The sequence below is a fragment of the Pan paniscus genome, chromosome 10 (assembly GCF_029289425.2).
Source record: "Pan paniscus chromosome 10, NHGRI_mPanPan1-v2.0_pri, whole genome shotgun sequence".
NCBI classification, from domain to species: Eukaryota; Metazoa; Chordata; class Mammalia; order Primates; family Hominidae; genus Pan; species Pan paniscus.
This window is the reverse complement of record NC_073259.2, coordinates 18,349,207-18,373,958: the sequence shown is the minus strand read 5'-3', so window position 1 is coordinate 18,373,958 and position 24,752 is coordinate 18,349,207. Positions and strand designations below refer to the sequence as shown.

At 46.7% G+C, this 24,752-nt stretch overlaps 1 protein-coding gene across 1 annotated transcript; it reads right to left on the bottom strand.

Moving 5' to 3' along the window:
* Positions 1-1,459: 1,459 nt before the first annotated feature.
* Positions 1,460-24,095, bottom strand: GPRC5A (G protein-coupled receptor class C group 5 member A). The gene is made up of 4 exons (XM_003808856.6): positions 23,486-24,095; positions 5,948-6,876; positions 2,978-3,036; positions 1,460-2,673 (listed from the first exon to the last, which is right to left on the bottom strand). Exons 2-4 carry the CDS (start codon positions 6,867-6,869, stop codon positions 2,581-2,583), a joined length of 1,074 nt encoding a protein of 357 aa, XP_003808904.2. The 5' UTR covers positions 6,870-6,876; positions 23,486-24,095; the 3' UTR covers positions 1,460-2,580.
* Between the last annotated feature and the right edge of the window lie 657 nt (positions 24,096-24,752).

Here is a 24,752-nt window from a genome sequence, read left to right as displayed (position 1 = left end):
AGGCTGCAGTGAGCTATGACTGTGCCACTGCACTCCAGCCTGGGCCATAGAGCTAGACCCTGTCTCAAAAAAAAAAAAAAAAAAAAAAAATGCCGATCCAGAGTATTTTGTGATTTTACCTTTTACTCCTCCTCCCTTGCTTGGTTGGTAGTATGAAGACCAGAGAAGGAAAGAAAAGATGGAAAGGAGGCTGGGCATGGTGATTCCCACCCGTAATCCCAGCACTTTGGGAGGCCAAGGCGGGCGGATCACTTAAGATCAGGAGTTCAAGACCAGCCTGGTCAACATGGTGAAACCTCATCTGTACTAAAAATACAAAAATTAGCCAGGCGTGGTGGCGCACGCCTGTAATCCCAGCTACTCAGAAGGCTGAGGCACGAAAATCGCTTGAACCCAGGACGCGGAGGCTGCAGTGAGCTGAGATCATGCCACTGCACTCCAGCCTGGATGACAGAGTGAGACTCTATCTCAAAAAGAAAGAAAGAGAGAGAGAGAGAGAGAAAGAAAGAAAGAAAGAAAGAGAGAGAAAGAGAGAGAGAAAGAAAGAAAGAAAGAGAGAGAAGGAAGAAAGGAAGGAAGGAAGGAAGGAAAGAGAGAAAGAAAGTGAGGAGGGAATATGCATTTCTTGAGTCCCTAGCCTATGATAGATAATATATGTGAAACCACATTGCTTTATTCTCACAACAAACCTCATTAGGTCACACCTCCTGGGAAAGACCAGAAGGATCTGTGTCACTATGTGTCCTTCCCCCTTTTCAGTACAAAGCCAGGCTAATCTTAGCGCGAAGCCTACCAACCAAACCTTTGCGGCATATAAACATCCCTAACTCAGCACATCATCCGCTCACCTCCACCTCCCTCGCCTCTGCCTCACGCTGGTTTTTCCTTTTGATGAAAAGCACAGCGTCAGGCTCTTAGGAAGTAACTCCCTGATTTAGCTACACATTTTTACATGTCACTCAGTTTCTATGTAGAGGGATTTTTTTTTTCCATAACGAAAGAGAGATTTCCTATTGCTCTGCCCTACAGAGCTCTTTCTTGGATTAAGTCAATTATCATAGTTAGGTGTCACATGTCTTTGCCAAGAGACATTTGTGAACTAATTCTGTCAAACAGGGGATCTGGATTTGTCCTCTCCCACAATTAGACCTTGGGTGAAACATGAAACCGGCTTTGAGCTCTCCTCCCTGCCTTTCCTGGGCTGCCAAACCCCAAGCCAAGGTTGCCACTCCTCTGCCTTTCTGGAGTAAAACCTCAGGCCCCTTGATGATCCTGGCTCTCACACCATTGACAGCCTCAAAAATGAGGGGAAACACACTTGTTTTAGAGGCAACAGGAGAGACACATGAAGAAGGGTCAAGTACAAACCCAAAGGAAGTGAACCTTGAACTTCAGCTCCAACATGAAGCTCTCAGGGCAGCCCGTGTTCTATCCCCCAGAGTCTAATGCTCATTACTGGTAACTGCTGCCACCACCGTGAAAGAGTGGCCATCACATCTTTATTGCATACTCAGGTGAATAACTTATTATACAATGAACACTCCTCCATTAGGAGACCATGCCCACTTACAGAATGCAGCCGTAAATGCGGTAAATCTATTTACAGAGGTTGGGGTGCAAGATGAGAGAAGTATCAGCCCCAGGAATTTAAAGTGAGAATGATCTACAAATTCTCCTGACAAGGAGCAACCGGGCTTGTGCTAGTGAGGTCTGAAAGAATTCCTGGCAGAGCGTAGGGGGAGATTAGATCTCGGAATTGACAGCAAGTTTGGGGACAGTGCAAGAAGAGAGGGGTGACCTGTGAATTGGTGCTGGGGAGCTGCTGAGGCCCAATGTGAGGCAGCACCAGAGAGATGAGTAAATTTAGGGTGATCTTTAGCCTCTCCTACCCAGGCAAGAAGGATTGGGGAGCAGGGGTGCCAGCAAGTTGGCTTCCAGTGTAGATTCAGGCCAGTGGGCTGAGAGAGGCTTTTGCTATTTTTGCTCAGATATGCAGGTCTGCTCTGGGCCACAGAGCCTCACAAAACCCACTGTGAGTTAGAGGAGCAGGCCCCTAGAGCTGTGTGAGCCAGCGTGCGCTCAGATGGCCAGACCTTTAGTCCATGGAAAATAACAGCAAGATTAAGGGCCTAGGCTGGGAGCTGTGGCTCACGCCTGTCATCCCAGCACTTTGGGAGGTGGAGATGGGAGGATTGCTTGAGCACAGGTGGTCGAGGCTGCACTGGGCTGTGATCGCGCCACTGCACTCAAGCCTGGGTGACAGAGCAAGATCCTGTTTCAAAAAACAAACAAAAAGAGTAAGGGTCTAAACTTGAGTTGCCTGAGACTCCCACTTAAAAGAAGTATCCTAAGGATGAGAAAAAAAAAAAAAAAATACTACAGCGCCTCTAAGAACTGGAGTCTTACTAGCCCACATCAGCCCCAGCATGGAAGAATTGTGGTTGAGGCTGGGAGGGAGGCAAACTGTTCCCATAGTGTCTTGTACAGTTTTCTCAGAAGACTCAAGATTTCGCCCACATCCCTTTGAGCTCCCGCTAGATCTGCCGCCCGGCTGCATTTGTCCCACTCTTCAGGACAGAGTTAGCTGCCCTCTTTCTTTACTTCATAGTCTTTGTAAGGGCTCGGCCAAGCGTGGGCCCGTGGGATGGAGAATTCCTTTTGGGGAGGCTGGTTCTGAAAAGGAAACAGTCATATCGTGAAACCCACTCCAGTTCCTGCCATTTCAACAGGTCTCCAGTCTGGGCAGGAGTCTCATTTCCTTCCCTTTCTCCCAGGCCTCTCACCCCCAAGTCCTCTCTATGCCAAGCACTCATTCTTACCCACTAACCCCATGAGGCCGCTTAGAGGAAAGAAGACCCAACATTCCTTCAAGTGGCCATCTAGGGGCCATGAGAAAGGTAACATCGTCTGTTTCCAAAGGATCAGTGTTCCTGAGGTGCTAATGCCTTTGATGAAGAGGGAGAAAGAAATCACTTACCTGCAGCTGAAAATGTGTGGAATAGGGGGCATAGAGCGTGTCCCCTGTCTCTTCAAAACCTGAAATGGAGGAACAGGAGAAATTAAACCATTGGGGCCCCCACCTATGTTCACCCCATTGTATCACTTATCACAGTGTGACATCTTGCCCATTTAATTGCCTGTCTCTCCAGCAGACCTTAAGTTTCTTGGAGGGAGAGAGACTAGGTCCTCAAGCCTACGACCAGGCACAAACCAAACACAATATTGGTTGAATGAATGAATAACTATGATGACTAGGGACGCCCCTTTTCAGAACTTTACCAGAGCCCCACCTCATCCTAGGACCACTTCAAAAGCACATTTGAAAAGTCATGGGCTGGGCATGGTGGCTCACACCTGTAATCCCAGAACTTTGGGAGGCCGAGGTGGGCGGATCACAAGGTCAGGAGATCGAGACCATTCTGGCTAACAAGGTGAAACCCCATCTCTATTAAAAATACAAAAAATTAGCCAGGCGTGGTGGCGGGCACCTGTAGTCCCAGCTACTCAGGAGGCTGAGGCAGGAGAATGGTGTGAACCCAGGAGGTGGAGCTTGCAGTGAGCCGAGATCGCGCCACTGCACTCCAGCCTGGGCGACAGAACAAGACTCTGTCTCAAACAAAAAAAAAAAAGAAAAAGTCATAAAAACCAGTCATTTCAGATATAGATCTGGCCAGGGGTGTACCTAGAGTGAATCTCACTGGGGATTTACCTATTTCAACTGCCTGACAAGGAAAATATGTATATATTTGTATCATTTTCATTGGGAAGAGGCAGGATTGATGAGCAACTGTTTTCTGTGTATTTGGGGAAAACCAAAGGCTTGGGAAACAAGGATAAACACATGCAATCATCATGAATGCAGTTCAAAGCAATTCATTTATTTCCCACCAAATTTATGGGCCCAATTTGCTGAACAAACACTTAAACGCCTTTATGTAAGAGATCGTGGCCGGGCACGGTGACTCAAGCCTGTAATCCCAGCACTTTGGAAGGCCTAGGTGGGCGGATCATGAGGTCAGGAGTTCGAGACCAGCCTGGCCAAGATGGTGAAACCCCGTCTCTACTAAAAACACAAAAAAATTAGTTGGGCATAGTGGTGCACATCTGTAATCCCAGCTACTCGGGAGGCTGAGGCAGGAGAATTGCCTTGAACCTGGGAGGCAGAGCTTGTGGCAAGCCAAGATTATGTCCCTGCACTCCAGCCTGGGTGACAGAGCGAGACTCTGTCTCAAAAAAAAAAAAAAGAGAGACAGATGGTGAAGCACATAAAGATTAACCAGAATGATCCCTCCTTGCAGCTGACACTGGAGAGTAAGGAACATATGACAGGTACATAAATAACAGTGCAATGAGACAGACCCTGACAAGAGCATTTCAAAGTCCTACAGATGCACAGGGTGGAGTGATTACCAGGGGAAACTGGGGAATGCCTGATCCTGGAGAAGGGCAGAAGAGGGAGATGGCCACACCAGGCAGAGGACAGACACACCTGGAGCACAGGCACAGGCAGGAAAGCACAGCGACTTGGTTCATCTGGACTGCGAGCAAAGCTTCAGAGGTTGTTGGTTCCAACTGTGGAAGGGCTCAGGAAGGATTTGATGGGATGGGGTGGCTCAGGGGACCCAGGGAGGAAAGTGAGCAGCAAAGCATGGAGGCCAGAGAAGCATTTTAAGGGAGAAAGCTGACAGTGGCCCTTGAAATGAATGAAGGAAGGAAGACTCATCAGTGAATGAGAACAGGAAGTACAGGAGTGAGGTGATGGAGTGAAGCCACGGAACGGACAGGAGGGGCTGGGTGGTTAAATAACCCCTCCTGCCCTCCTCCGCCTCCCTTCAGACTTCCAAGTGCCCTAGACAGGGACCATAGCTGCAGTGAGTAGCACCAGGAAGTTCCACACCTCAGGCTTAAGAGCAAAGGAAAGACCTATTTTTAGCTGGAGCTAAGAACATGGCCTTGGAGGTTCCTCATTCCTATCCCAAAACCACCCACCCCCTGTGATTAGACTTAAAGGTCAGTGTAAACCCTGGAGACCAATGAATAGGTCCCTATGAGCAGGAGTACTTTCTGGCCATCAATTTAGCCTCTTTTGCTTATGAAAACAACACGAGAACATCTGGCTTCTCTCAACTCCAGATAAGAGCAAAATCATTTGATTCTTTTTCTTTTTTTTTTTGTTTTTTTAAATAGAGATGAAGTCTTGCTATTTTGCCCAAGCTGGTCTCAAACTTCTGGGCTCAAGCAATCCTCCCACCTCAGCCTCCCAGAGCGCTAGGATTACAGGAGTGAGCCACCATGCCTGGCCTGAATCATTTGATTCTTGTATGTCAAATATGATCTGTTCCTTCCCATGGGCCCAGAAACATACACAAAAAATGTGGTTCTTCACACTAAACCAGAATCCTTACCAATTTTACAGAGACTTCCTGCTGGTTTGTGATAAAAGGGCCTTCTCCCTTCTCTGCTCTGTGATCACTGCAGGAAATCATGGCTTGGTTTTATGCACTGAAATCTACAAAGGCTCCACATTTCTGGAAGGAATGCCTCGTTATCTTTTATAAAAAACACAACCTCACCTACTTATTGCTGGGAATTTGTCTCGTTATCCCTTTTCCATGTCTTTGCTGCATCTTATTTTGATGCACAGAAACCTCTGAGGTGTTCTGCCCCACAGGAAATTACAGCACAAGAAAGGGAAAGTGAGGAGGGCTCTCCCAGTCTACACCAATTGTACAAAGTACTCAATAAAGACTCCAGAGGCCAGCTTCGTGTTCTACTTGTCTCTAACAGGCTGGACGACTTTAAGCAAGATCTGAGCCTTAAGGAACTTATCTATTCTATCAAGGGTATAATCTGGAAAATCTTGCATGTTCCTTACAGTTATAATATCCTATGATTCTCCCCCACCTTTCTACAAGGGATTCTCTGCCTAGCCAGGCTGCATCTGTACCTTGAGTGATTTCCTCTTGAGAGTAGGCTCTGTTCTCCACACCATAGCTCTTCTTCACGAGTTGAGGTTTACAGAAAGCATCCTCAACAGGATAATCCAGGGGGTTTCGTTGCTTTGTGAGCAGCCAAAACTCGGGACTAACATAAGCCAACAGGAACACCCAGCCATTGGCAGCCAAGGCGGAGCTGAGGATGGTGTCATCCCACCTGCGGTCAAAGTCAGGAAGCATGAGCAGGGTGATCCAGGCCACCCAGATGGCAATGGAGAGGAGCATCGTGAGGTAGATGTGGGCCCCATGTCTCTTCCAGCCCGTGAAGGAACCACAGAAGGTGAAGGAGGACATGAGGAAGGTCAGCGCCATCAAGAAGAGGACGTAGATGAGCAGGAGGACAAAGTCTTCATTGCGACGAGGAGCGGAAAGCTCAGAAAAGACATTGACGTTGGTCCTATTCATGGTCAGGACAATATATTCAATAGCGATAACATCCTGGACTAGGCTGAAGCCCACAGCCAGACCCAGAATCACCAACAGGGAAAGGGGCTTCCTCCCCCGGACGAGCTGGGTCAGACTGACAGCATGAGCCAGCAGGCAGGAGAAGCAGATGGAAAAGAGGATCCCAAAGAGGAAGAAGCGTGTGGGCCCTGTGCTCCCATCCAGTCCGATGATGAAGGCGAAGGTGAGGCCAAAGATGCCCAACACACCCAGGAGGAAGAGAAACTGAGTAGGCAGCATTTTTCGCCTGTTGGAGTCCTGCACCTTGCAGACGAGGATCGGGAGAGCGAGCATGAAGGCCACCGAGGTCACAACCCCGGCTGTGGCCACCGTTTCTAGGACGATGCCCCAAGCTTCAGCCTTATCACAAAGTCTGTAGTACTTGGATTTCAGGCCATTGCGGCAACCATCAGGGACTGTTGTAGCCATTCTGGACCTGCAGAAAAGGAGTGTTGGAGTGGGGAGAAGGTGTTGAATCTCCTAACACAGTCCTCAGACACAGAAGACTAAAAAAGGATTAGGAAACCCATTTTGCATGTTTAGCCAGGGTTTTGACTTTGAGCTTACTACATTAAGTAAAGCTACTAACTTTCCCCTACCTCCTGTAGTAAATTCTAAAACTTGTTGAAGAACCAGGAAGAAATCCCATATGTCCCTTCCCCCAGTTTAACTATATTAATATTTACCTTAAAGCCAGAGAACCTAACACTCTGAAGAGGTATTTTGAAGCCTAATCTCAAAAAACTTCACAGGGCTGGACGTGTTGGCTCATGCCTATAATCCCAGCACTTCAGGAGTCTGAAGCAGGAGGATCATTTGCTCTCCGAAGTTTGAGACCAGACTGGGCAACATAGCAAGACTCCGTCTTTATATTAAAAAATTAGCTGGGCATGGTGGCATGCACCTGTAGTCCCAGCTACTCAAAAGGCTGAGGTGGGAATATCGCTGGAGTCCAGGAGTTCAAGGATGCAGTGAGCTATGATCACATCACTGCACCCCAGCCTGGGCAACAGAGCAAGACCCTGTCTCTTGAAATATATATACATGTATATATTACAAATAACCTGCCAGGGTTCCTGATATTTTTTTGCTAGTGTTTTCTTAGGAATTAGTGAACATGGAACTATCTAAACTTGAAGTTAACACTTTAATCATAACGTTGCAGCCTCTACCTTTGGCCCTGATACAGTTATCATTTGTAAGCATCCTATTCTCTCATGGGTAAGAGGAGTTATCTGAATGGTAGATTTTTCTTTCTCTCTCTTTTTTTTTTTTTTTTTTTGAGACAGAGTCTTGCTCTGTCGCCCAGGCTGGAGTGCAGTGGCACGATCTCGGCTCACTGCAAGCTCCGCCTCCCGGGTTCAAGTGATTCTCCTGCCTCAGCCTCCAGAGTAGCTGGTACTACAGGCATGTGCCACCATGCCCGGCTAATTTTTTTTTTTTTTGTATTTTTAGTAGAGACGGGGTTTCAACGTGTTACCCATGATGGTCTCTGAATAGTAGATTTTTCTACAGAAGGCCGAGCATTCCCTTCTGAGCCAGCGGCTGGGTCCTCTTCTTAGGCTCTGTGGTTCAGAATTATTCTGCCCCTCCTCCTTAAGATTTGTTTTTGAGTTTTTGTTTTGTTTTTTTTTAGATGGAGTTTCGCTCTTTTTGCCCAGGCTGGAGTGCAATGGCACAATCTTGGCTCACCGCAACCTCCGCCTCCTGGGTTCAAGCAATTCTGCCTCAGCCTCCCGAGTAGCTGAGATTACAGGCACGCGCCAACATGACCAGCTAATTTTGCATTTTTAGTAGAGATAGGGTTTCTGCATGTTGGTCAAGCTGGTCTCAAACTCCCGACCTCAGGTTGATCTCAAACTCCTTCAGCCTCCCAAAGTGCTGGGATTACAGGTGTGAGCCACCATGCCCGGCCTCCTCCTTAAGATGTGTAAAGATGGCTCCACTAATTCCAAAAAGTTATGAAAGGGGTCTTGTCTGTCATAACCAGCTCTAAATTGGCTACCTGTAAAGAGGAACGTCCTGGATGGCACATAAATAGCGGGTAATCCAACAAAAAATAATCTTCATAGCTAACATGTTCATTTTTAGTATTGCACCAATTTTTACTCCTTTTTGGGGGGATGGGGGGAACAGAGCCTCGCTCTGTCACCCAGGCTGGATCTCGACTCACTGCAACCTCCACCTCCTGGGCTCAAGCCATCCTCCCCCGACCTCAGCCTCCTGAGTAGCTGGGATTGCAGGCATGTGCCACCACACCCCGCTAATTTTTGTATTCTTGTAGAGATGGGGTTTCACCATGTTGCCCAGGCTGGTCGCAAATTCCTGGGCTCAATTAATCCTCTTGCCTTGCCCTCCCAAAGTGCTGGGATTATAGGTGTTGAGTCACCCCGCCCAGCCTCGAATTTTTACTTCTAATCACTCTATATATACATTACTTACTTCATTTCATAGCAACCCTATGAGGTAAAACTATTATCCTATTTTACAGATGAGGAAACTGAGGCAGAGAGAAGTCAAGTTACATGCCCAACATCATACAACCAGGAAATGGCACAGCCAGGATCTGAATCCAGGTTGTCTGGTGCCAGGACCCAGGTTCTCAAGTACTCTACGTGTCTCCTCTCAAATTAGCCTTAAAATGAGATCTGAGATATCCTTCTCTCTCTCCTCCTCTCTACGTCTCTTTCTCTCTCTCCCTACCCCTCCCCTCATCAGATGCCTCATTATGACTCTGGTTCCACTCTCCTAGTTCCGCCCCAGGAGGATAGGAGATCCCAGGTAACGGACCATCCACAAAGTGAGAAATCTACTTACTCATTCGGATAATCAGGAATCCACTAGCTGTATTACAGTTTACTTCCCATATATCTGTCCTTTGTCAGGAGAAAGGCTTCTTTCTCTGCCCCTACAATCTTCGTGTGAATTTTAGACCCAGCTCCTTGACCATACCCCTAGGAAATCTAAGTCCTCAGGATTCAGGGCACAAGTGGGAAGATAAATTGGGAAATCGGAAAAGAGAAAGGAGTGTCCCCATTTCCTCAAAACAGGTGGCTCACAAATTCCAAAGTCAATGTCGAATAAGATGTTGAGATTCAACAAGGCTAGACATAACTATAGTCCAGTTTGTCAACAATTTCATTCAAATTATTTTATTGCTTATTTAAGGGTCTTCTACACTATTCTTTTTGTTGTGTTCCATGCTTTTTGGGCATGGGATTTTTTTTCTTGAGTTTTTTGTTTCCCAATGAGATTGTTCACGTGGCAATAAAAAGTTTTGAACGGACTAGAAGAGAACTATGTTGCGGCAGGAAAGAGGCCAGAGTTAGAGGAAGGGAAGGCTCACAGAAGTCACCTCCAGCCCTAAAGAAGGACAGAGATGATGCAGCAAGAAATCCAAAACAAGAGGAAGGACTGGGGTTGGGAAGCAGGAAAAGATACAAAGCATCCCCTGAATCCTGCCTCTTTCCTTAGAGCAGAAAAAACAGCTCGGAAAAAACAACCTTCTTGGCCGGGCACAGTGGCTCATGCCATTCCAGCACTTTGGGAGGCCAAGGCGGGCAGATCACCTGAGGTCAGGAGTTTGAGACCAGCCTGGCCAACATGGCGAAACCCTGTCTCTACTAAAAATACAAAAATTAGCCAGGCATAGTGGCACGCACCTGTAATCCCAGCTACTCGGGAGGCTGAGGCAGAAGAATTGCTTGAACCCGGGAGGCAGAGGTGCAGTGAGCGGGGATCATGCCACTGCACTCCAGGCTGGGTGACAGAGAGAGATTCCATCTCAAAAAAAAAAAAAAAAAAAAAACCACAAAATTTTCTTTTCCACTAGAAGAGATAGTCATCTTACCAAAATTATTTAATTCATATAGCAAGTAGGAAAAGATTGTACATATGTATATATGCAATATATACATATACATACATATGTATGATACATACGTGAATATCATGTGAATATATACTATCACGATATTATGTATAGTGTGTTAAAGTGACACCAGATATAGCTTAAATCGATCTTCCCGAATTTTAATAAAATTTGGCTCTCCAATCTCAACTTTATTTTATGTAGTCATTCATTCAACAAATATTTACCGAGCACCACTATGTGCTGATCACTGCTCTAAGCACTCCGTGGTAAAGGCAGAAACAGACACGTTTCCACTTCTACCACAGTAGAAGAGAGAGACGGGTGGCACCTGTCACTATGGCCATGGGCCTCCCACCGCCTTCCCTCACAGTGGGTCTGTCACCTGCACACTCTACCCTCCTGGAATCTACACCACAGCCATCGCTACCACAAGCAGAGCACAAAGAATGGGCTATACCTCTACAGGGCAGTGCAGAATAAGAAACAGGAAGAAAAAGGCAAATGAGGTTCAGATATAGACAGCCCCTGCAATCCAAGCACCCAAGTCTGATCCGTCTTGTCTACAAATGTCCCCTCTTTGGTCCCCTCTTTGACATAGGAAAGAGGAAGTATGAGGGCTCTCCCAGGCTACACCGTGAATGTGGAAGAGGAAGACCCTATTTCCTTCAAGGGCGGCGAGAGGAAGGAACTCAGGCCCTGTGCACTTCACTGTGTCTCTCCACACCCCGGCAGATTAATCACCAGGGTGTTGTCTAGCAGGAAAGGTATTTCCCTCTTCCCTTTGATCTCTCCCTCTCCCTGCCCCTCCCTGCCAATTGCTCCTTCCCCACCCATCGGGTATTACTGTTTGTGGACAAGTAGTTGTTTTCATAATTACCTGATTGTTATGAGGGACTGGATCGTTATGAGGGACTTTGAACCTGATGACTCTAAATCTTGACAGAGATTGATGTGGTGTTTGCCTCAAGAACAGTTCTGGTACTGGACAGACAGGAGGGAAGGCAGAGCCCCCATCTAGAACCTATAGGCTCCTCTTCCAGCGCAGCTGCGCAGGAGGGTGCTGAGTCTCAGGGCCTTATAGAACCCACAGACCAGGATCCAACAAAAGTAACGGCAGTGGGTGTAAAGAGAAGAAAAAACCAGTTTCCGCAAATGTCACCTCCACCTCCCACCTCCCAGTCATGCAACAGGGAATGGAGAAATAGTTCTTGAAGTTCCTTTTAAACATTATTTAGGCCAGGCGCAGTGGCTTTAATCCTAGCACTTTGGGAGGCCGAAGCGGGCTGATCGTTTGAGCCCAGGAATTCAAGAGCAGTCTGGGCAAGATGGTGAGACCACTGTCTCTAGAAAAATAAAAATGTAAAAATTAGCCAGGTGCGGAGGGGCACACTTGTAGTCCCAGCTACTCAAGAGACTTAGATAGGAGGATTGCTTGAGCCCAGGATTTCGAAGCTGCAGTGAGCTGTGATCACATCACTGCAATTCTGCCTGGGAGATAGAATAAGACCGTGTCTATTTTTAAAAAATTAAAAATTAAAAAAATAACTTGTTTTCATTATAGAAAGTTTTATAATGGAGTCCCATGTATCCAGCACTTCATTTCAAAAAATTATTACTATATGGCCAATTTTGCTTCGTCTGCATTCCCCACCCCACTCCCTAGACTATTTTTAAGCAAGTCTCAGACATCATATAATTTTATCTATAAATAGTATGTGTATTTTTTTTTCTTTTTTCTTTTTTGTTTGAGACGGAGTTTCACTCCCGTTGCCCAGGCTGGAGTGCAATGGTGCGATATCGGCTCCCGGCAACCTCCACCTCCCAGGTTCAAGCGGTTCTCCTACCTCAGCCTCCCGAGTAGCTGGGATTACAGGCATGCGCCACCATGCCCGGCTAGTTTTGTATTTTTAATAGAGACAGGGTTTCTCCATGTTGATCAGGCTGGTCTCAAATACCCGACCTCAGGTGATCCACCCCCCTTGGCATCCCAAAGTGCTGGGATTACAGGCGTGAGCCACCGTGCCCAGCCCTTTTTTTTCTTTTTGAGATAGATTCTCACTCTCTCACCCAGGGTGGAGTGCAGTGGTGTGACTGTGGCTCACTGGAGCCTTGACTTCCTGGGCTTAAGGTATCTTCCCACCTCAGCACCCACAAGAAGCTGAAACTACAAGCGCATGCCACCACACCTGGCTAATTTTTTTAATCTTTATTTTTTGTAGAGATGGAGTCTTGCTATGTTCCCCAGGCTGGTCTTGAACTCCTGGCTTCAAAGGATCCTCCCCCTCTCGGCCTCCCAAAGTGCTGGGATTACAGGTGTGAGCCCCCATGTCCAGTCTAGAATGTCTCTCTAAAAGATAAAAACTCCTTCTTAACCACACTTTAATAACTAACAAGAATCCTTTATTATCAACTATCTAGTTAGGATTCATATTTCCCAATTCTCTCACAAATGTCTTTAAAAAAAAAAAAAACCATCTTAGTCTATTTTTTAAAATCTGGATGAGTAATTAGTTTGGAATTATCATTCTTAATTCACCTCTGTTAGCCTCCCCCACCCCATCCCTAAGCTGATAGGGATTGCTCAACAAGTCTAAAATGTTCTGAGTACTTTGAATTTAGTAAGAGGAAAATAAAACTCACTGGAGTTATTAATAAACAAGTCTGCACTGAAAGGGTGCCATGTTGCCCAGAGAATGACCCAGGTAAGGGAAAGACACCAGGGGATTGGAAGAGATGGACAGGGTTCTGAAAAACTGAAAATGATTTCTAGAAAGCAGCATTTGAGAGGGAAAAGAGAAGTGATCAGCATTTAGGAATATGAACTGTCTGGAGCTAGAGAAACAGCCTGGGAGAGGAGCAAAGGGCTAGAGCAGGAAAGAGAAAAGAGAATGAGACTAGCGGTGGTTTGGATATTATTTGTAACCAAAGTCAAAGGACGGGAGATCTAGAGTCCAGCCAACAAAGAACTTGCTCCTATAAAGACCAAATGGACCCCACCCTTCACTTGACGTAGAGGTCCTTTCCTCCAGGATGGGTTTTTTTTTTTTTTTTTTTTTTTTGATGCCCAAGTCTGATGAGACACACATCTCATAAATTCTCAGACGCTCTCAGCTTTTCCTCCCGTAGCACTTATTACACAACCCAGCCTGTCAGTAAGTCTGTGTCTCCCTCTAGACTCAAAGGCTCTGTGCAGGCGGAGACTGAGTCATTAAACGTTGTCTCTCCCCAGCCACTTGCCTAGCACCTGATGCTCAGTAAGTACCTAACCAGAATAGATGAGGCAGCAAGAGAATGGCACTCGGTGTGTGGGGTAAGGGGAGTCAGGAGGAGGACGGGCTGCTCGTGAGACAGGGTAGGATGGGCTGTGCCTGGTTTCCTCTCAAGCCCCCAGGCTGCTACCCTTAGTTCTAACCACCTTTCCTCCCACCCTCCTTCTCATGCAGGCTGCCAAAAATTGCACTTTGGGTCTGAGATTAGGAGCGCCTGGCCATGTCTGAACCCCGCTCCTATCTTAGCGGCCGCAGGTGGCTCCCAGGAAAGCATGAATCCTGAGGTTTTACTGGTAAGCAGGGAGGGATTAACTGGGATCCAGTCATGTGCTCCACCCAGTACTCAGTGACTAAACCCTGCACTTTGGAGGGAGATGGTAATGTTTCAGCATGAGTAGCCTCTGGCCTTGGGCATGAGCAAAGGACTTTGAGTATGAGGACAAGACCCTCTTCACTTATTCCAGTTGCTAACAGTTAACACACAGCCATCCAGTAACACAAGGATGCCCACAGCTGAGATCCTGGAATCACTTGGTGCTGTCTTAAACCTTTTTGGAATGAATCTAGGCATGAAAGAAAGGGGTTTTTGGTTCGTTTGTTTGTTTTTTGGGTTTTTCTGGTTTTGTTTTGTTTTTTTGAGACGGAGTTTTTACTCTTGTTGCCCAGGCTGGAGTGCAATGGCGTGATCTCAGCTCACTGCAAACACCAACTCCCAGGTTCAAGTGATTCTCCTGCCTCAGCCTTCGGAGTGGCTGGGATTACAGGCATGTGCCACCACACCCAGCTAATTTTGTATTTTTAGTAGAGATGGGGTTTCTCCATGTTGGTCAGGCTGGTCTCGACCTCTCGACCTCCCGGCCTCCGGCCCGCCTCGGCCTCCCAAATTGCTGGGATTACAGGCCTGAGCCACTGTTACCAGCCCCAAAAGAAAGGTTTAAAAAACCAGTGGGGAAGAGGGAGAGGGAAGGGAAGAATAAGAACAAGAGGAAGAGGGAGGAAAGGAAGAGGAGGGCGAAGTCATTTCTTGGGTCAACTCCAAGTCCTCTGTTCCTCCTCCCCTTTAGGGAGAAGGGGTTTCAGCTGCCAGGCTGTGTGAACAAGTAAGTCACTTGACCTCTCAAAGCCTCCTCTCATCTATAAAATGCAGGACACGCTGCTGAACTACATGGTCTGAACTCATGTTCAGCTCCACCGTTCACCCACCTGGGGAGCTTCATGTACAAAACTTCCAGATGTCTTTCTTTCTCCCCCTCATCCTCATTCTTGCCCCATCTCCTGTCATTAAAAGAGTATGTGCCACAAACTCCTACCCAAACTAAAAGCCAGGGCTAGAGGTAAGGTTGAAGGGTCTGAAGAAGAGACACACCAAGGGACTGCCCGCCTGAAGGACAAAGCCAGAGGCTCCTGGAGCAGCGCTGACCCTAGACACGGCCTTGACTGACACACAGCACTGACCACTGTGCAGGGACAAACGTGAACATGTGATGAGTCTCCCGCTTTGGGTTTCTAACCTGAGACTCCTCTTCGCAACCAGAGAGATGGGGAAAGTGTGTAGAGTTGCTTGTGACTAGGCCTGGAAGTTTGCCCATGCTTATTCTACGCAGTCCTTCCCAGAGCATCTGAGAATGAATCATCTGGGGCCCAGAACCTTACAAAGACAAACTGACTTTGTCTTCCTTCCTATGAGATTTCTCTCATTCTGTCAAAATGTGTCTTCGCGCCAGCCCAGCCCTGAAAATGTGTGACTTTCTAGCATTTTCATTTTTTCTCTATTCTCGAATTGCTACATTCAATCAGTAGTAATAACAGTCATGATGTAATTATGAGTAAGAATAATGACAGCTACTGTCACCTCCTGAGTCCTATTATGAGTCAGGCACTATGCTGAGTAGTTATGTGTTTTTACACATATTCTCTCATTTACATGCTTTTACATCCATTACCTCATTTAACATTCCTACAGCCCATTTTATAGGTGAGAAACCTAACAGAGTGAGGAAGGTACATGTCCAGTGTCACATGGTCAGAAAGAATAGCTCTTTATAAGTAGTCATAATCATAATTCAATCCTCCTTTTCACCTCTAAATCACTGTCATCATCTCTAGAGCTTTTCTCCCTGACCCCAACCTCTCTCCATTTAAACCACCATATATTCAAGCATTGGCTTGCTGAGAAGTCTCCAAAACAAGCAACCCTGGCCAGGGTCAGTAGCTTACACCTGTAATCCCAGTACTTTGAGAGGCCGAGAGATGGGAGGACCACTTGAGCCCAGGAGTTTGAGACCAACCTGGGCAGCATAGTGAGACCCCCGCTGTACAAAAAGAAATTAAAAATTAGCCGGGTGCTAATTTAGCCAGGATCACACCTGTGATCCCCCTACTTGGAGGGTGAAGCAAGAGGATTGCTTGAGCCCAGGAACTCGAGGCTGCAGTGAACTATGATCATGCCATTGCACCCCAGCCTGGGCAACAGAGTGAGACCCTGTCTCAAAACAAAAAACTAAATAAATAGATATAAAATTGTGGCCACTGCCCTTGGAATGAATAATAATCACACTGACATACAACTAAGAAGTTATGGAATACATTAGGAATGCTGAGGGCACATGGAAAACAGTGACCCATTCTACCTAGTGGGGTTTTAAAATAATTATTTTTAATTTTTAATGCTTTAGGGAAGAAAGCAGGGAGATGAAACATGAAAGATGAACAGGAAATGGTAGGAGATTTTTATGAAGGTAGAAGAGACAGGGCTTTGGGAATGGAAAAGCCCAGGTTAACTCCCAGATTTCTGGCTTAGGCAACTGAGTGGCACCATTGTCAGAGCCTAGAAATACAGGCTTGAAAGGAGAGATGCTAAGTGTAGCTTTGTTGGGTCTTTGATAAATATGCGACCTGCAAGTGGAGCTATCCAGGAATAACAAGTCAAAAGACCCAAGTCCTCTTGAGAGTTTCCTCTGAGCCATATACGGTTTCCTTTCTTTTCTCTTTTTTTTTTTCTTTTGAGACAAAGTCTCTCTGTCGCCCAGGCTGGAGTGATGCAATGGCACAATCACAGGTCACGGCAGCTTCGACTTCCTGGGCTCAGGTGATCCTCCTACCTCAGCCTCCTGAATAGCTGGGACAGGGGCGCACCACCACATCTGGCTACTTTTTGTATTTTTTGTAGAAGTGGGGTCTCGCTATGTTGCCCAGGCAGCTCTTCAACTCCTGAGGCTCAGGTGATCTGCCCGCCTCGGCCTCCCAAAGTGCTGGGATTACAGGCACAAGCCACTGCTCCTGGCCATATACGGTGTTATTTAATCCTCACAACAACCCTATTATTATGCCTCCCTTTAACAGCTGAGGAAACTGAGGCACAAAGAAATTACATAACTTGCCCAAGATTGCATGACTTTTAAAAGCCAGGCTCCTTGACACTGGGTTGTGCTGTCTCTGCACCGTGGGCATATGGGTTGGTGCTCAGGAGAGGTTTGGGCTGTAAGCACAGACTGGCAGTCATCACCTAGAGTGGTATCTGAAGCCTCAAGAGGAGACAAGATCACATGGGAAGCCAAGGACAGAACCATGTGGAGCACCATCTCATCTAGGTAGGAGTCCGCAAAGGAGGTTAAAAAGAAATTATCGGCCGGGCGCAGTGGCTCACACCTGTGATCCCAGAACTTTGGGAGGCCGAGGCGGGTAGATCACCTGAGGTCAGGCGTTAAGAGACCAGCCCGGCCAGCATGGTGAAACTCCATCTCTACTACAAATACAAAAATGAACCAGCCATGGTGGCTCACGCCTGTAGTCCCAGCTACTCAGAAGGCTGAGGCACAAAAACCGCTTGAACCCAGGACGCAGAGGCTGCAATGAGCTGAAATCACGCCACTACACTCCAGCCTAGGCAACAGAGCGAGACATGGTCTCAAAAAAAAAAAAAAAAAAGAAGCGTATTCGCTCCTTTTTGTCTGTCACGGCAGATCCAGCCCCAGTTTGAGCTTCAAGGCCTTTCTCCAATTAGTCCTCCCACCTATCTCCTCCTTCCTTCCTAACTCCCGTCTCCACCTCCATGCAAGGCAAGCAAATCTTCCTAGAGTTCTGTATTTTCCATCTGGAAGGGAATTTGGGTTCATTTAAGGTCTTCTCATGCTCTTTGCCTCAACACATGAATTATTCTCCTAACCAGAAAGATCCTCTCCCTCCTATTTATGATCCACTTACCATATTTCTGCAAAACTTTGCCCAGGATTTAACCTCTATCATGAGTTTTTTAAATTATTATCATTATTACTATTAATCCTATAGCCTTTTTTTTTTTTTTAAGACAGGGTCTTGCTCTGTTGCCCAGGCTGGAGTACAGTGGCATGATCTCAGCTCACTGCAGGCTCTGCCTCCCAGGTTAAAGCGATTCTTGTGCCTCAGCCTCCTAAGTAGCTTGGATTACAAGCATGCGCCACCACATCCAGCTAATTATTATATTTTTAGTAGAGGCAGGGTTTTGCTATGTTGGCCAAGCTGGTCTCGAACTCCTGGGCTCAAGTGATCCACCTACCTCAGCCTCTCACAGTGCTAGGATTACAGGCGTAAGCCATCGCACCTGGACTTGAAATCCTATTGCACTCTAAATGTGTCGATCTCTTCATGGTTTTTACAATTAAATATTTCTTGGCACTCAAGTTTTTCCATATCTGTGTTATATATTACAAATTAATGTCACTGCTGAGCTGCCTATCAGACAACAAGCTTCTTTGTGGCATCTATCTCCTAGGAAGATAGGAAGGTGGCGTGAGGCACCGTGCCTGGCCAGACGACAAGCTTCTTAAGAAAACAGAGCAAACTTCTATTTGTTGGTATCCCCCTTACTCTGTACTCTACACAGTGATTGCTGAGCAAATGCTTTGGACTAAGACTGAGTGCTGAATATTTACCCAAAGCAAGTTATTTATTTGCAAGTGTGAGTAATGGGGAGGAAAATTTTTTGGAGATGAATATGTGCTGATGTTAATCCTCATATTTCTACTCAGGCTGAGTTCTTCTAAGGGAGAAGTCCTACAGAAATCCCTCTGCCCTTGATAAAGGATTATTTATAAATGCAAAGTGTCTACAGGGAAATCTCCAGGATCCCCTATTCTGGGTAGCCATCCCAACTCTGATGACATAAAAGTAATGAATCATGGCAATAACTTATGAATAACATCTGAATAACATCACAGAATTGAGTTTCTATGCAATAATGAGAGAAAATAAGTCATCATAGCACCACAGGCAGATCAAAACAAGTATAACCACAGTGTTCATCCCAATTTCTACACTTCCAGGTAGTTCCCTGGGCATATTACCATCTTCCTGTTACTCTAAACGAAACATGTAGACTTGATTAATGTGAATATAAATGAAATACTGGAAATCATCTTTTTAAATAAAACTTAATATTTGAGTGAAGCTTCTAAATCTCTTATGCCCAGAATTCAAAGAAATGAAATTTCCAGAAAATAGGAAAATAAAGTGAAGTCCTCTACTACTATACTATCTGGTTTTTTTTTTGTTTTTTTCTTGTGAGACAGAGTCTTGCTATGTTGCCCAGGCTGGAGTGCAGTGGCGTGATCTCGGCTCACTGCAAGCTCCACCTCCTGGGTTCACACCATTCTCCTGCCTCAGCCTCCCGAGTAGCTGGGACTACAGGCGCCCATCACCACGCCCGGCTAATTTTTTTTTTTTTTTTTTTTTTTTTTTTTTTTTTGTATTTTTAGTAGAGACGGAGTTTCACTGTGTTAGCCAGGATGGTCTTGAACTCCTGACCTCGTGATCTGCCCGCCTCAGCCTCCCAAAGTGCTGGGATTACAGGTGTGAGCCACCGCGCCAGCCCTCTACTAGTATACTATCTTAAGGCTCTCAAAGATCCCTTCATTTAAATATCTTATTCTGATACATAAGGGTAATATTCACTGGATCCAACAAGTTCAAAGCTAAACTGATCACCTCTCCTTACAAGCTTATCTTTCAAAGCCCTGAGAATGGCACTACCATCTACTCAGTTGCTAGTAGATCTAAAAATATGATATATACTGTCTAATGCAGAAGGAGATGGAGACGACCAAACCATATAGCCTAAAATTCGATGACAATAACAAGTAACTATTATTACAAGAAATGTAAATGGTAACTGTTTTATTTTGAAAAAAAAAAAGACTAAACTATATCATACCTAGAAGAACCTAACCTAAAACAAAAAGATACACAAGAGTTAAAAGCAAAAGAACAGAAAGAAATGAAAATAAAAAGAAATACTAACATAATATTTATTTAACAAGTATTATGTGTCAGACACAAAGTTAAGTAAGTTGTTCAAGGTAAAATAATTAAGTAGAAGTTAAGGTTTTAATATCATACAAAGTTGTAATCAAAGCAAAAAGATATTATATTGACCAAAAGGCTTGTTTTATAATAATTAGGGATGCTCTACACTGAAGATAAAACCATCCTGGGCCGGGCACGGTGGCTCACGCCTGTAATCCCAGCACTTTGGGAGGCTGAGGCAGGCAGATCACGAGGTCAGGAGATCAAGACCATCCTGGCTAACACGGTGAAACCCTGTCTCTACTAAAAATACAAAAAATTAGCCGGGCATGGTGGCGGGCACCTCTAGTCCCAGCTACTCAAGAGGCTGAGGCAGGAGAATGGCGTGAACCCGGGAGGCAGAGCTTGCAGTGAGCCGTGATCGCACCACTGCACCCCAGCCTGGGTGACAGAGCGAGACTCTGTCTCAAAAAAAAAAAAAAAAAAAAACCATCCTAGACTTTTATGCACCAACTAATATAGCACCAAAATACGTAAAACAAAAAGTACTGAAGGCTGGGTACAGAGGCTTACACCTATAATCCCAGCACTTTGGGAAGTGAAGGCAGGAAGATTGCTTGAGCCCAGGAGTTTGAGACAAGCCTAGGCAACATGGCAAAACCCCATCTCTACAAAAAATTTAAAAATTAGCCAGGTGTAGTGGTGGGTGCCTGTAGACCCAGCTACTCAAGAGTCTGAGGCAAGAGGATCACTTGAGCTTGGGAGGTGGAGGTTACAGTCAGCCAAGATTGTGCCACTGCACTCCAGCCAGGGCAACAGAGCAAGACCCTGTCTCAAAATAAATAAATAACTGCTGAAAATACAAGGAGAACCCAAAGGCAATACTATAGTTGCATGAGACTTTCATACTTCTTTACCAGTCCTTGGCAGATAAAATATACAATATGAATAAGAACATGGTAAAATTGTGTAAATGTTCTATGGATACTTAAATAGAAATATTCTCTATCTTCATATCTTATTAGATCTCCATTACTAATCATATAATTCAGATCCTCTATATCAGTGATCAGCATAGATTTTCTATAAAGGGCCAGGTTATAAGCAATTTAGACTCTGCAAGCCACACATTTGTAGCATGAAAGCAGCATAGATGATACATAAACAAATGAGCATTGCTGTGTTTTAGTAAAATAGTGGATTACAGGTTGTGGCTCATGCCTACGATCCCAGCACTTTGGGAGGCCGAGGCAGGCAGATCACCTGAGGTCAGGAGTTTGAGACCAGTCTGGCCAACATGGTGAAACCCTGTCTCTACTAAAAATACAAAAATTACCCAGGCGTGGTAGCGGGCGCCTGTAATCCCAGCTACTTGGGAGCCTGAGGCAGGAGAATGGCTTGAAACCTTGAAACCGGGAGGCAGAGGTTTCAGTGAGCCGAGATCGCGTCACTGCGCTCCAGCCTGGGCAAGAGCAAGACTCCATCTCAAAAAAATGAAAACAAAAACAAAACAAAACAAAAAAAATCACTTTATTTACAGAAAGAGGCTATAGGCCATATTTGGTCCATGGACCATAGTTTGCCATCCCTACTCTATTATGATTGCTTAATAGGAACTATGGTCCATGGTCCAAATGGAACATTTGCCAAAAATGAGCATATTTAGAATACAAAGACAAATCTGGAATTAGAAAATAAGAAATGTGCAGACCATATAGTCTGACCACAGTGCAATAAAAATGAGAATAAAAGAAGCAAACACCCTGAACTACTCAGGAAGTCAAAGATTCCTCAAGCAAAAATACTACTCAATTTATCGTTTACTATACCACCATATTAATTCCTCAGCTTAATCTTTGGACTTTAAATAGTAGTGGACCCAGAATGAGAAGAATAAAATCACGCCATCAAAATTGTTCTTCATACCCTGTTGTCTTCGATTACCATTCAAGACTAGAATACAAAAAAGCCAGTTCTAAAGAGAACTTCCAAGGCGACGTGTGCAGATGGAGAGGGGCCAGAATCGAAACACAGGAGGGGAAACTGGGGGCCTCCCCAAGACCCCTATGAGGAACTCAGGCCCAGCCCCTTGCCTGATCACAGTTCCATGTTCCTGCGGAGCTGGGAGGAGAAATCAGTCTTCCTGACTCAAGGTTGAGAGCTCTTCCCGGGAAACCAAAGGGTTCTGCTCATTCCATTCTGCCCTTGAAGCACTCACCTCTCCACACCCTTGGAGAGGCCCCTTGTTTCCCACGTAGCGCCTCTCCCGGCCCTTCCTTCCCCTCATTCCTTCCCTCACCTAGCAGACACCGGCATGCAAACCTGGAGGGTGTGTGCCCCCTCCGCCCTCACCCCTCCCGTGGTCCCTAGCCCATTGTGTCTGAAGTAGCTGAAGTGTTCCCCTTCAGGAATGAACCCACAGCAGTGGCTGATTCGGCCGAACCCTTCAACAGGTGTGGTGTTTACACAAGCCTCTGAGGAGAAAATCAGCCTGGAAAGAAGTCAGGAATGGAAAGTCCTTCAAATTCCTTGATTCTGAGCAGGTTTCAGCTGTTAGCTAGCCTTTCCCATGGATGTTTAGAGCTATGTGCTAGCCTTTCCCATGGATGTTTAAAGCTATTTGTGGCCGGGCGCGGGGGCTCACACCTGTAATCCCAGCACTTTGGGAGGCTGAGGCGGGCAGATCACCTTAGGTCGGGAGTTTGAGACCAACCTGACCAACATGGGGAAACCCCGTCTCTACTAAAAATACAAAATTAACCAGGAGTGGTGGTGCATGCCTGTAATCCCAGCTACTCGGGAGTCTGAGGCAGGAGAATCGCTTGAACCCGGGAGGTGGAGGTCGCGGTGAGCTGAGATCGCAACATTGTACTCCAGCCTGGGCAACAAGAGTGAAACTCCATCTCAAAAAATAAAATAAAGCTATTTGCCAGCCTTCCCCATGGATGTTTAAGGGACCAGATTGAACAGCATCTATGCTATTCCCAAATCCTATCCATAAAGTCGGTAGTGGAAGGTGCGCTCTCAGTGCACATTCAACTTTCATCTGTCCCAGGTTTCTGAGCAACTCAAGGCACACCAGAGTGGAACTGACCGCCCACACATCAAGAGAAAAGGGATGGGCTTCTAGATCTAATTCCCAAAACTCAGAAGGGCTTTTTGCAGCATCTGGGTAAAATAGTAGCTGTCACCGTGTCCTCCCTCCTGCCCCTGCCCCTTGTTTCCCACTCCCCCTCCACTCCCAGTACCTTCGGGTCCTCTGAGATCTTTCTCCCTCTATTCTTTTCCTTCAGAGTGATCCCAGAGCTGCTCACCTCCTGCCTGGCCGGATTCCATCTACTCAAAGTTTGTAGAATGTGTCCGAGCAGAAACTATTACCCTGATTATCTCTTTGCTCTCTGCCTCTATCTTAGCCTAGGAAACCCGCAGAGGAAAAAAAAAAAAAAAATCTGAGTTGTTAAACTAGAGGAACTGTTTCCTAGAGAATTTTTTTCTCATAGCCAACTGTATTCCATTACCAGGATTTCTCTCCTCTTCTATCCCACCCCTCCCAACGCCCCGCTCTCCCCAGACGATTTAAATCCGGAGGCCCGAGCGCTCTGGGCTCCTGGCGCCTCACTTACCCTAGTGCCTAGGCGTTGGCCGTGAACTTGGTGCTGCTTCCCGCGCGCAAGAGGGCAGCAGGCGAGCTCCTCAGTGCTGGGGGAGACCTTGGACAGCTATGCCGCCCTCGCACTCTGAGCAGTTGTTATAAAGGCGGCCCTCGCCGGAGGGAGGGAACGAGCGAGGGGTGAGCAGAGGGACAAGGAGGGGGAGGGTCGAGGGAGAGGACACGCCTATTCCAGTTCCACGGCACTTCATGCTGTTATGAAAATAAAGTCCCCGTGCCAGGGAATGACCCAAAAACCGTCTGACGTCAGAGGCACAGTCACCCCTGGAAGCTGGGCGGGGGTGACCACCCGGCCCTGCCCAGCGCATCGGACTCCTCCGAGACGTGCTCACGCGCTGGTCCCAGGGCGCCGGCTACGAGAGGGGAGCCGGAGCAGACCAGCTCCTTACGGGCCCCGCCAGCTGTCACCTCCCGGGGGAGCCACACCCGCCTCCCCGCAGGCACTCGGGTCCACCCGGGGCAAGGGCCCAGCCCGCGAGATTGCAGCAGCTCCGCCGTCAAGTCCAGCGGGACAAGCCAGCCTTCCTCCACTTTCTTTGACCTTAGCTTAGCCTTTCTCTCCATCACTCTCCCCCAGCCACTGCCGTATGGGAAGCCAGGCTTAAGAAAAAGGAGGCAGCCACCTTCTCAGGGCTCCCCAGCCAAAGCCACGTGAAAGCCAAGGAAAACTTCCCCCACCAGGTCCGTAGTTAGCTCAGCAGCTCCACCTGTCAGAGTCTAGACAGGCACCATTAGTGCTGCCCTGGGGCTGAGAGATCAGTATCTCTCCTTTCCTAACTGCCTCTCCTAAAGCCTCGACAATGCAGGCTGATTGAACGGGGGCGCCAGATGAAATTATGAAATGAAGGAATTTGCTTTGGTGCCTGGTTTCCCCTCCCTCCACTGCCCACTCCTCTTCCAGGATCAAGCCAATCGGACCGAAACTCGTCTTTGTTTACGTGTGGAACGATCCTGGAGTGGCTGCCCGCCTGTGTCGGGGCTCAAGCCAGGTTCTACCCCATGCCACGGGGAGGCAGGAGGGACTCTGTTTTTAACGTGGTTATCAGCGCGCTTGGTAAACTAATCTGGATTATTCTGCATATGAATAAATGGGGGAAGGCCCAGGGCTCCCCAGCTTTCTCTTCACTTCTCCCCACACCCCAAGTCTCCAGAGCCTAAAGTGCTTTTAAAATGTGACCTACTGGAGACTGTGACCCCACCATTGTTAGGTTTTTATTTCA

Coding starts and splice junctions, on each gene's coding strand:
- GPRC5A (XM_003808856.6), bottom strand. CDS start 6,869: ATGGCTACAACAGTCCCTGATGGTTGCCGCAATGGCCTGAAATCCAAG. Junction 3,037..5,947: donor TCAAGAGGAAATCACTCAAG/GTACAGATGCAG, acceptor CCTCCATTTCAG/GTTTTGAAGAGACAGGGGAC. Junction 2,674..2,977: donor CCACACATTTTCAGCTGCAG/GTAAGTGATTTC, acceptor TTTCCTTTTCAG/AACCAGCCTCCCCAAAAGGA.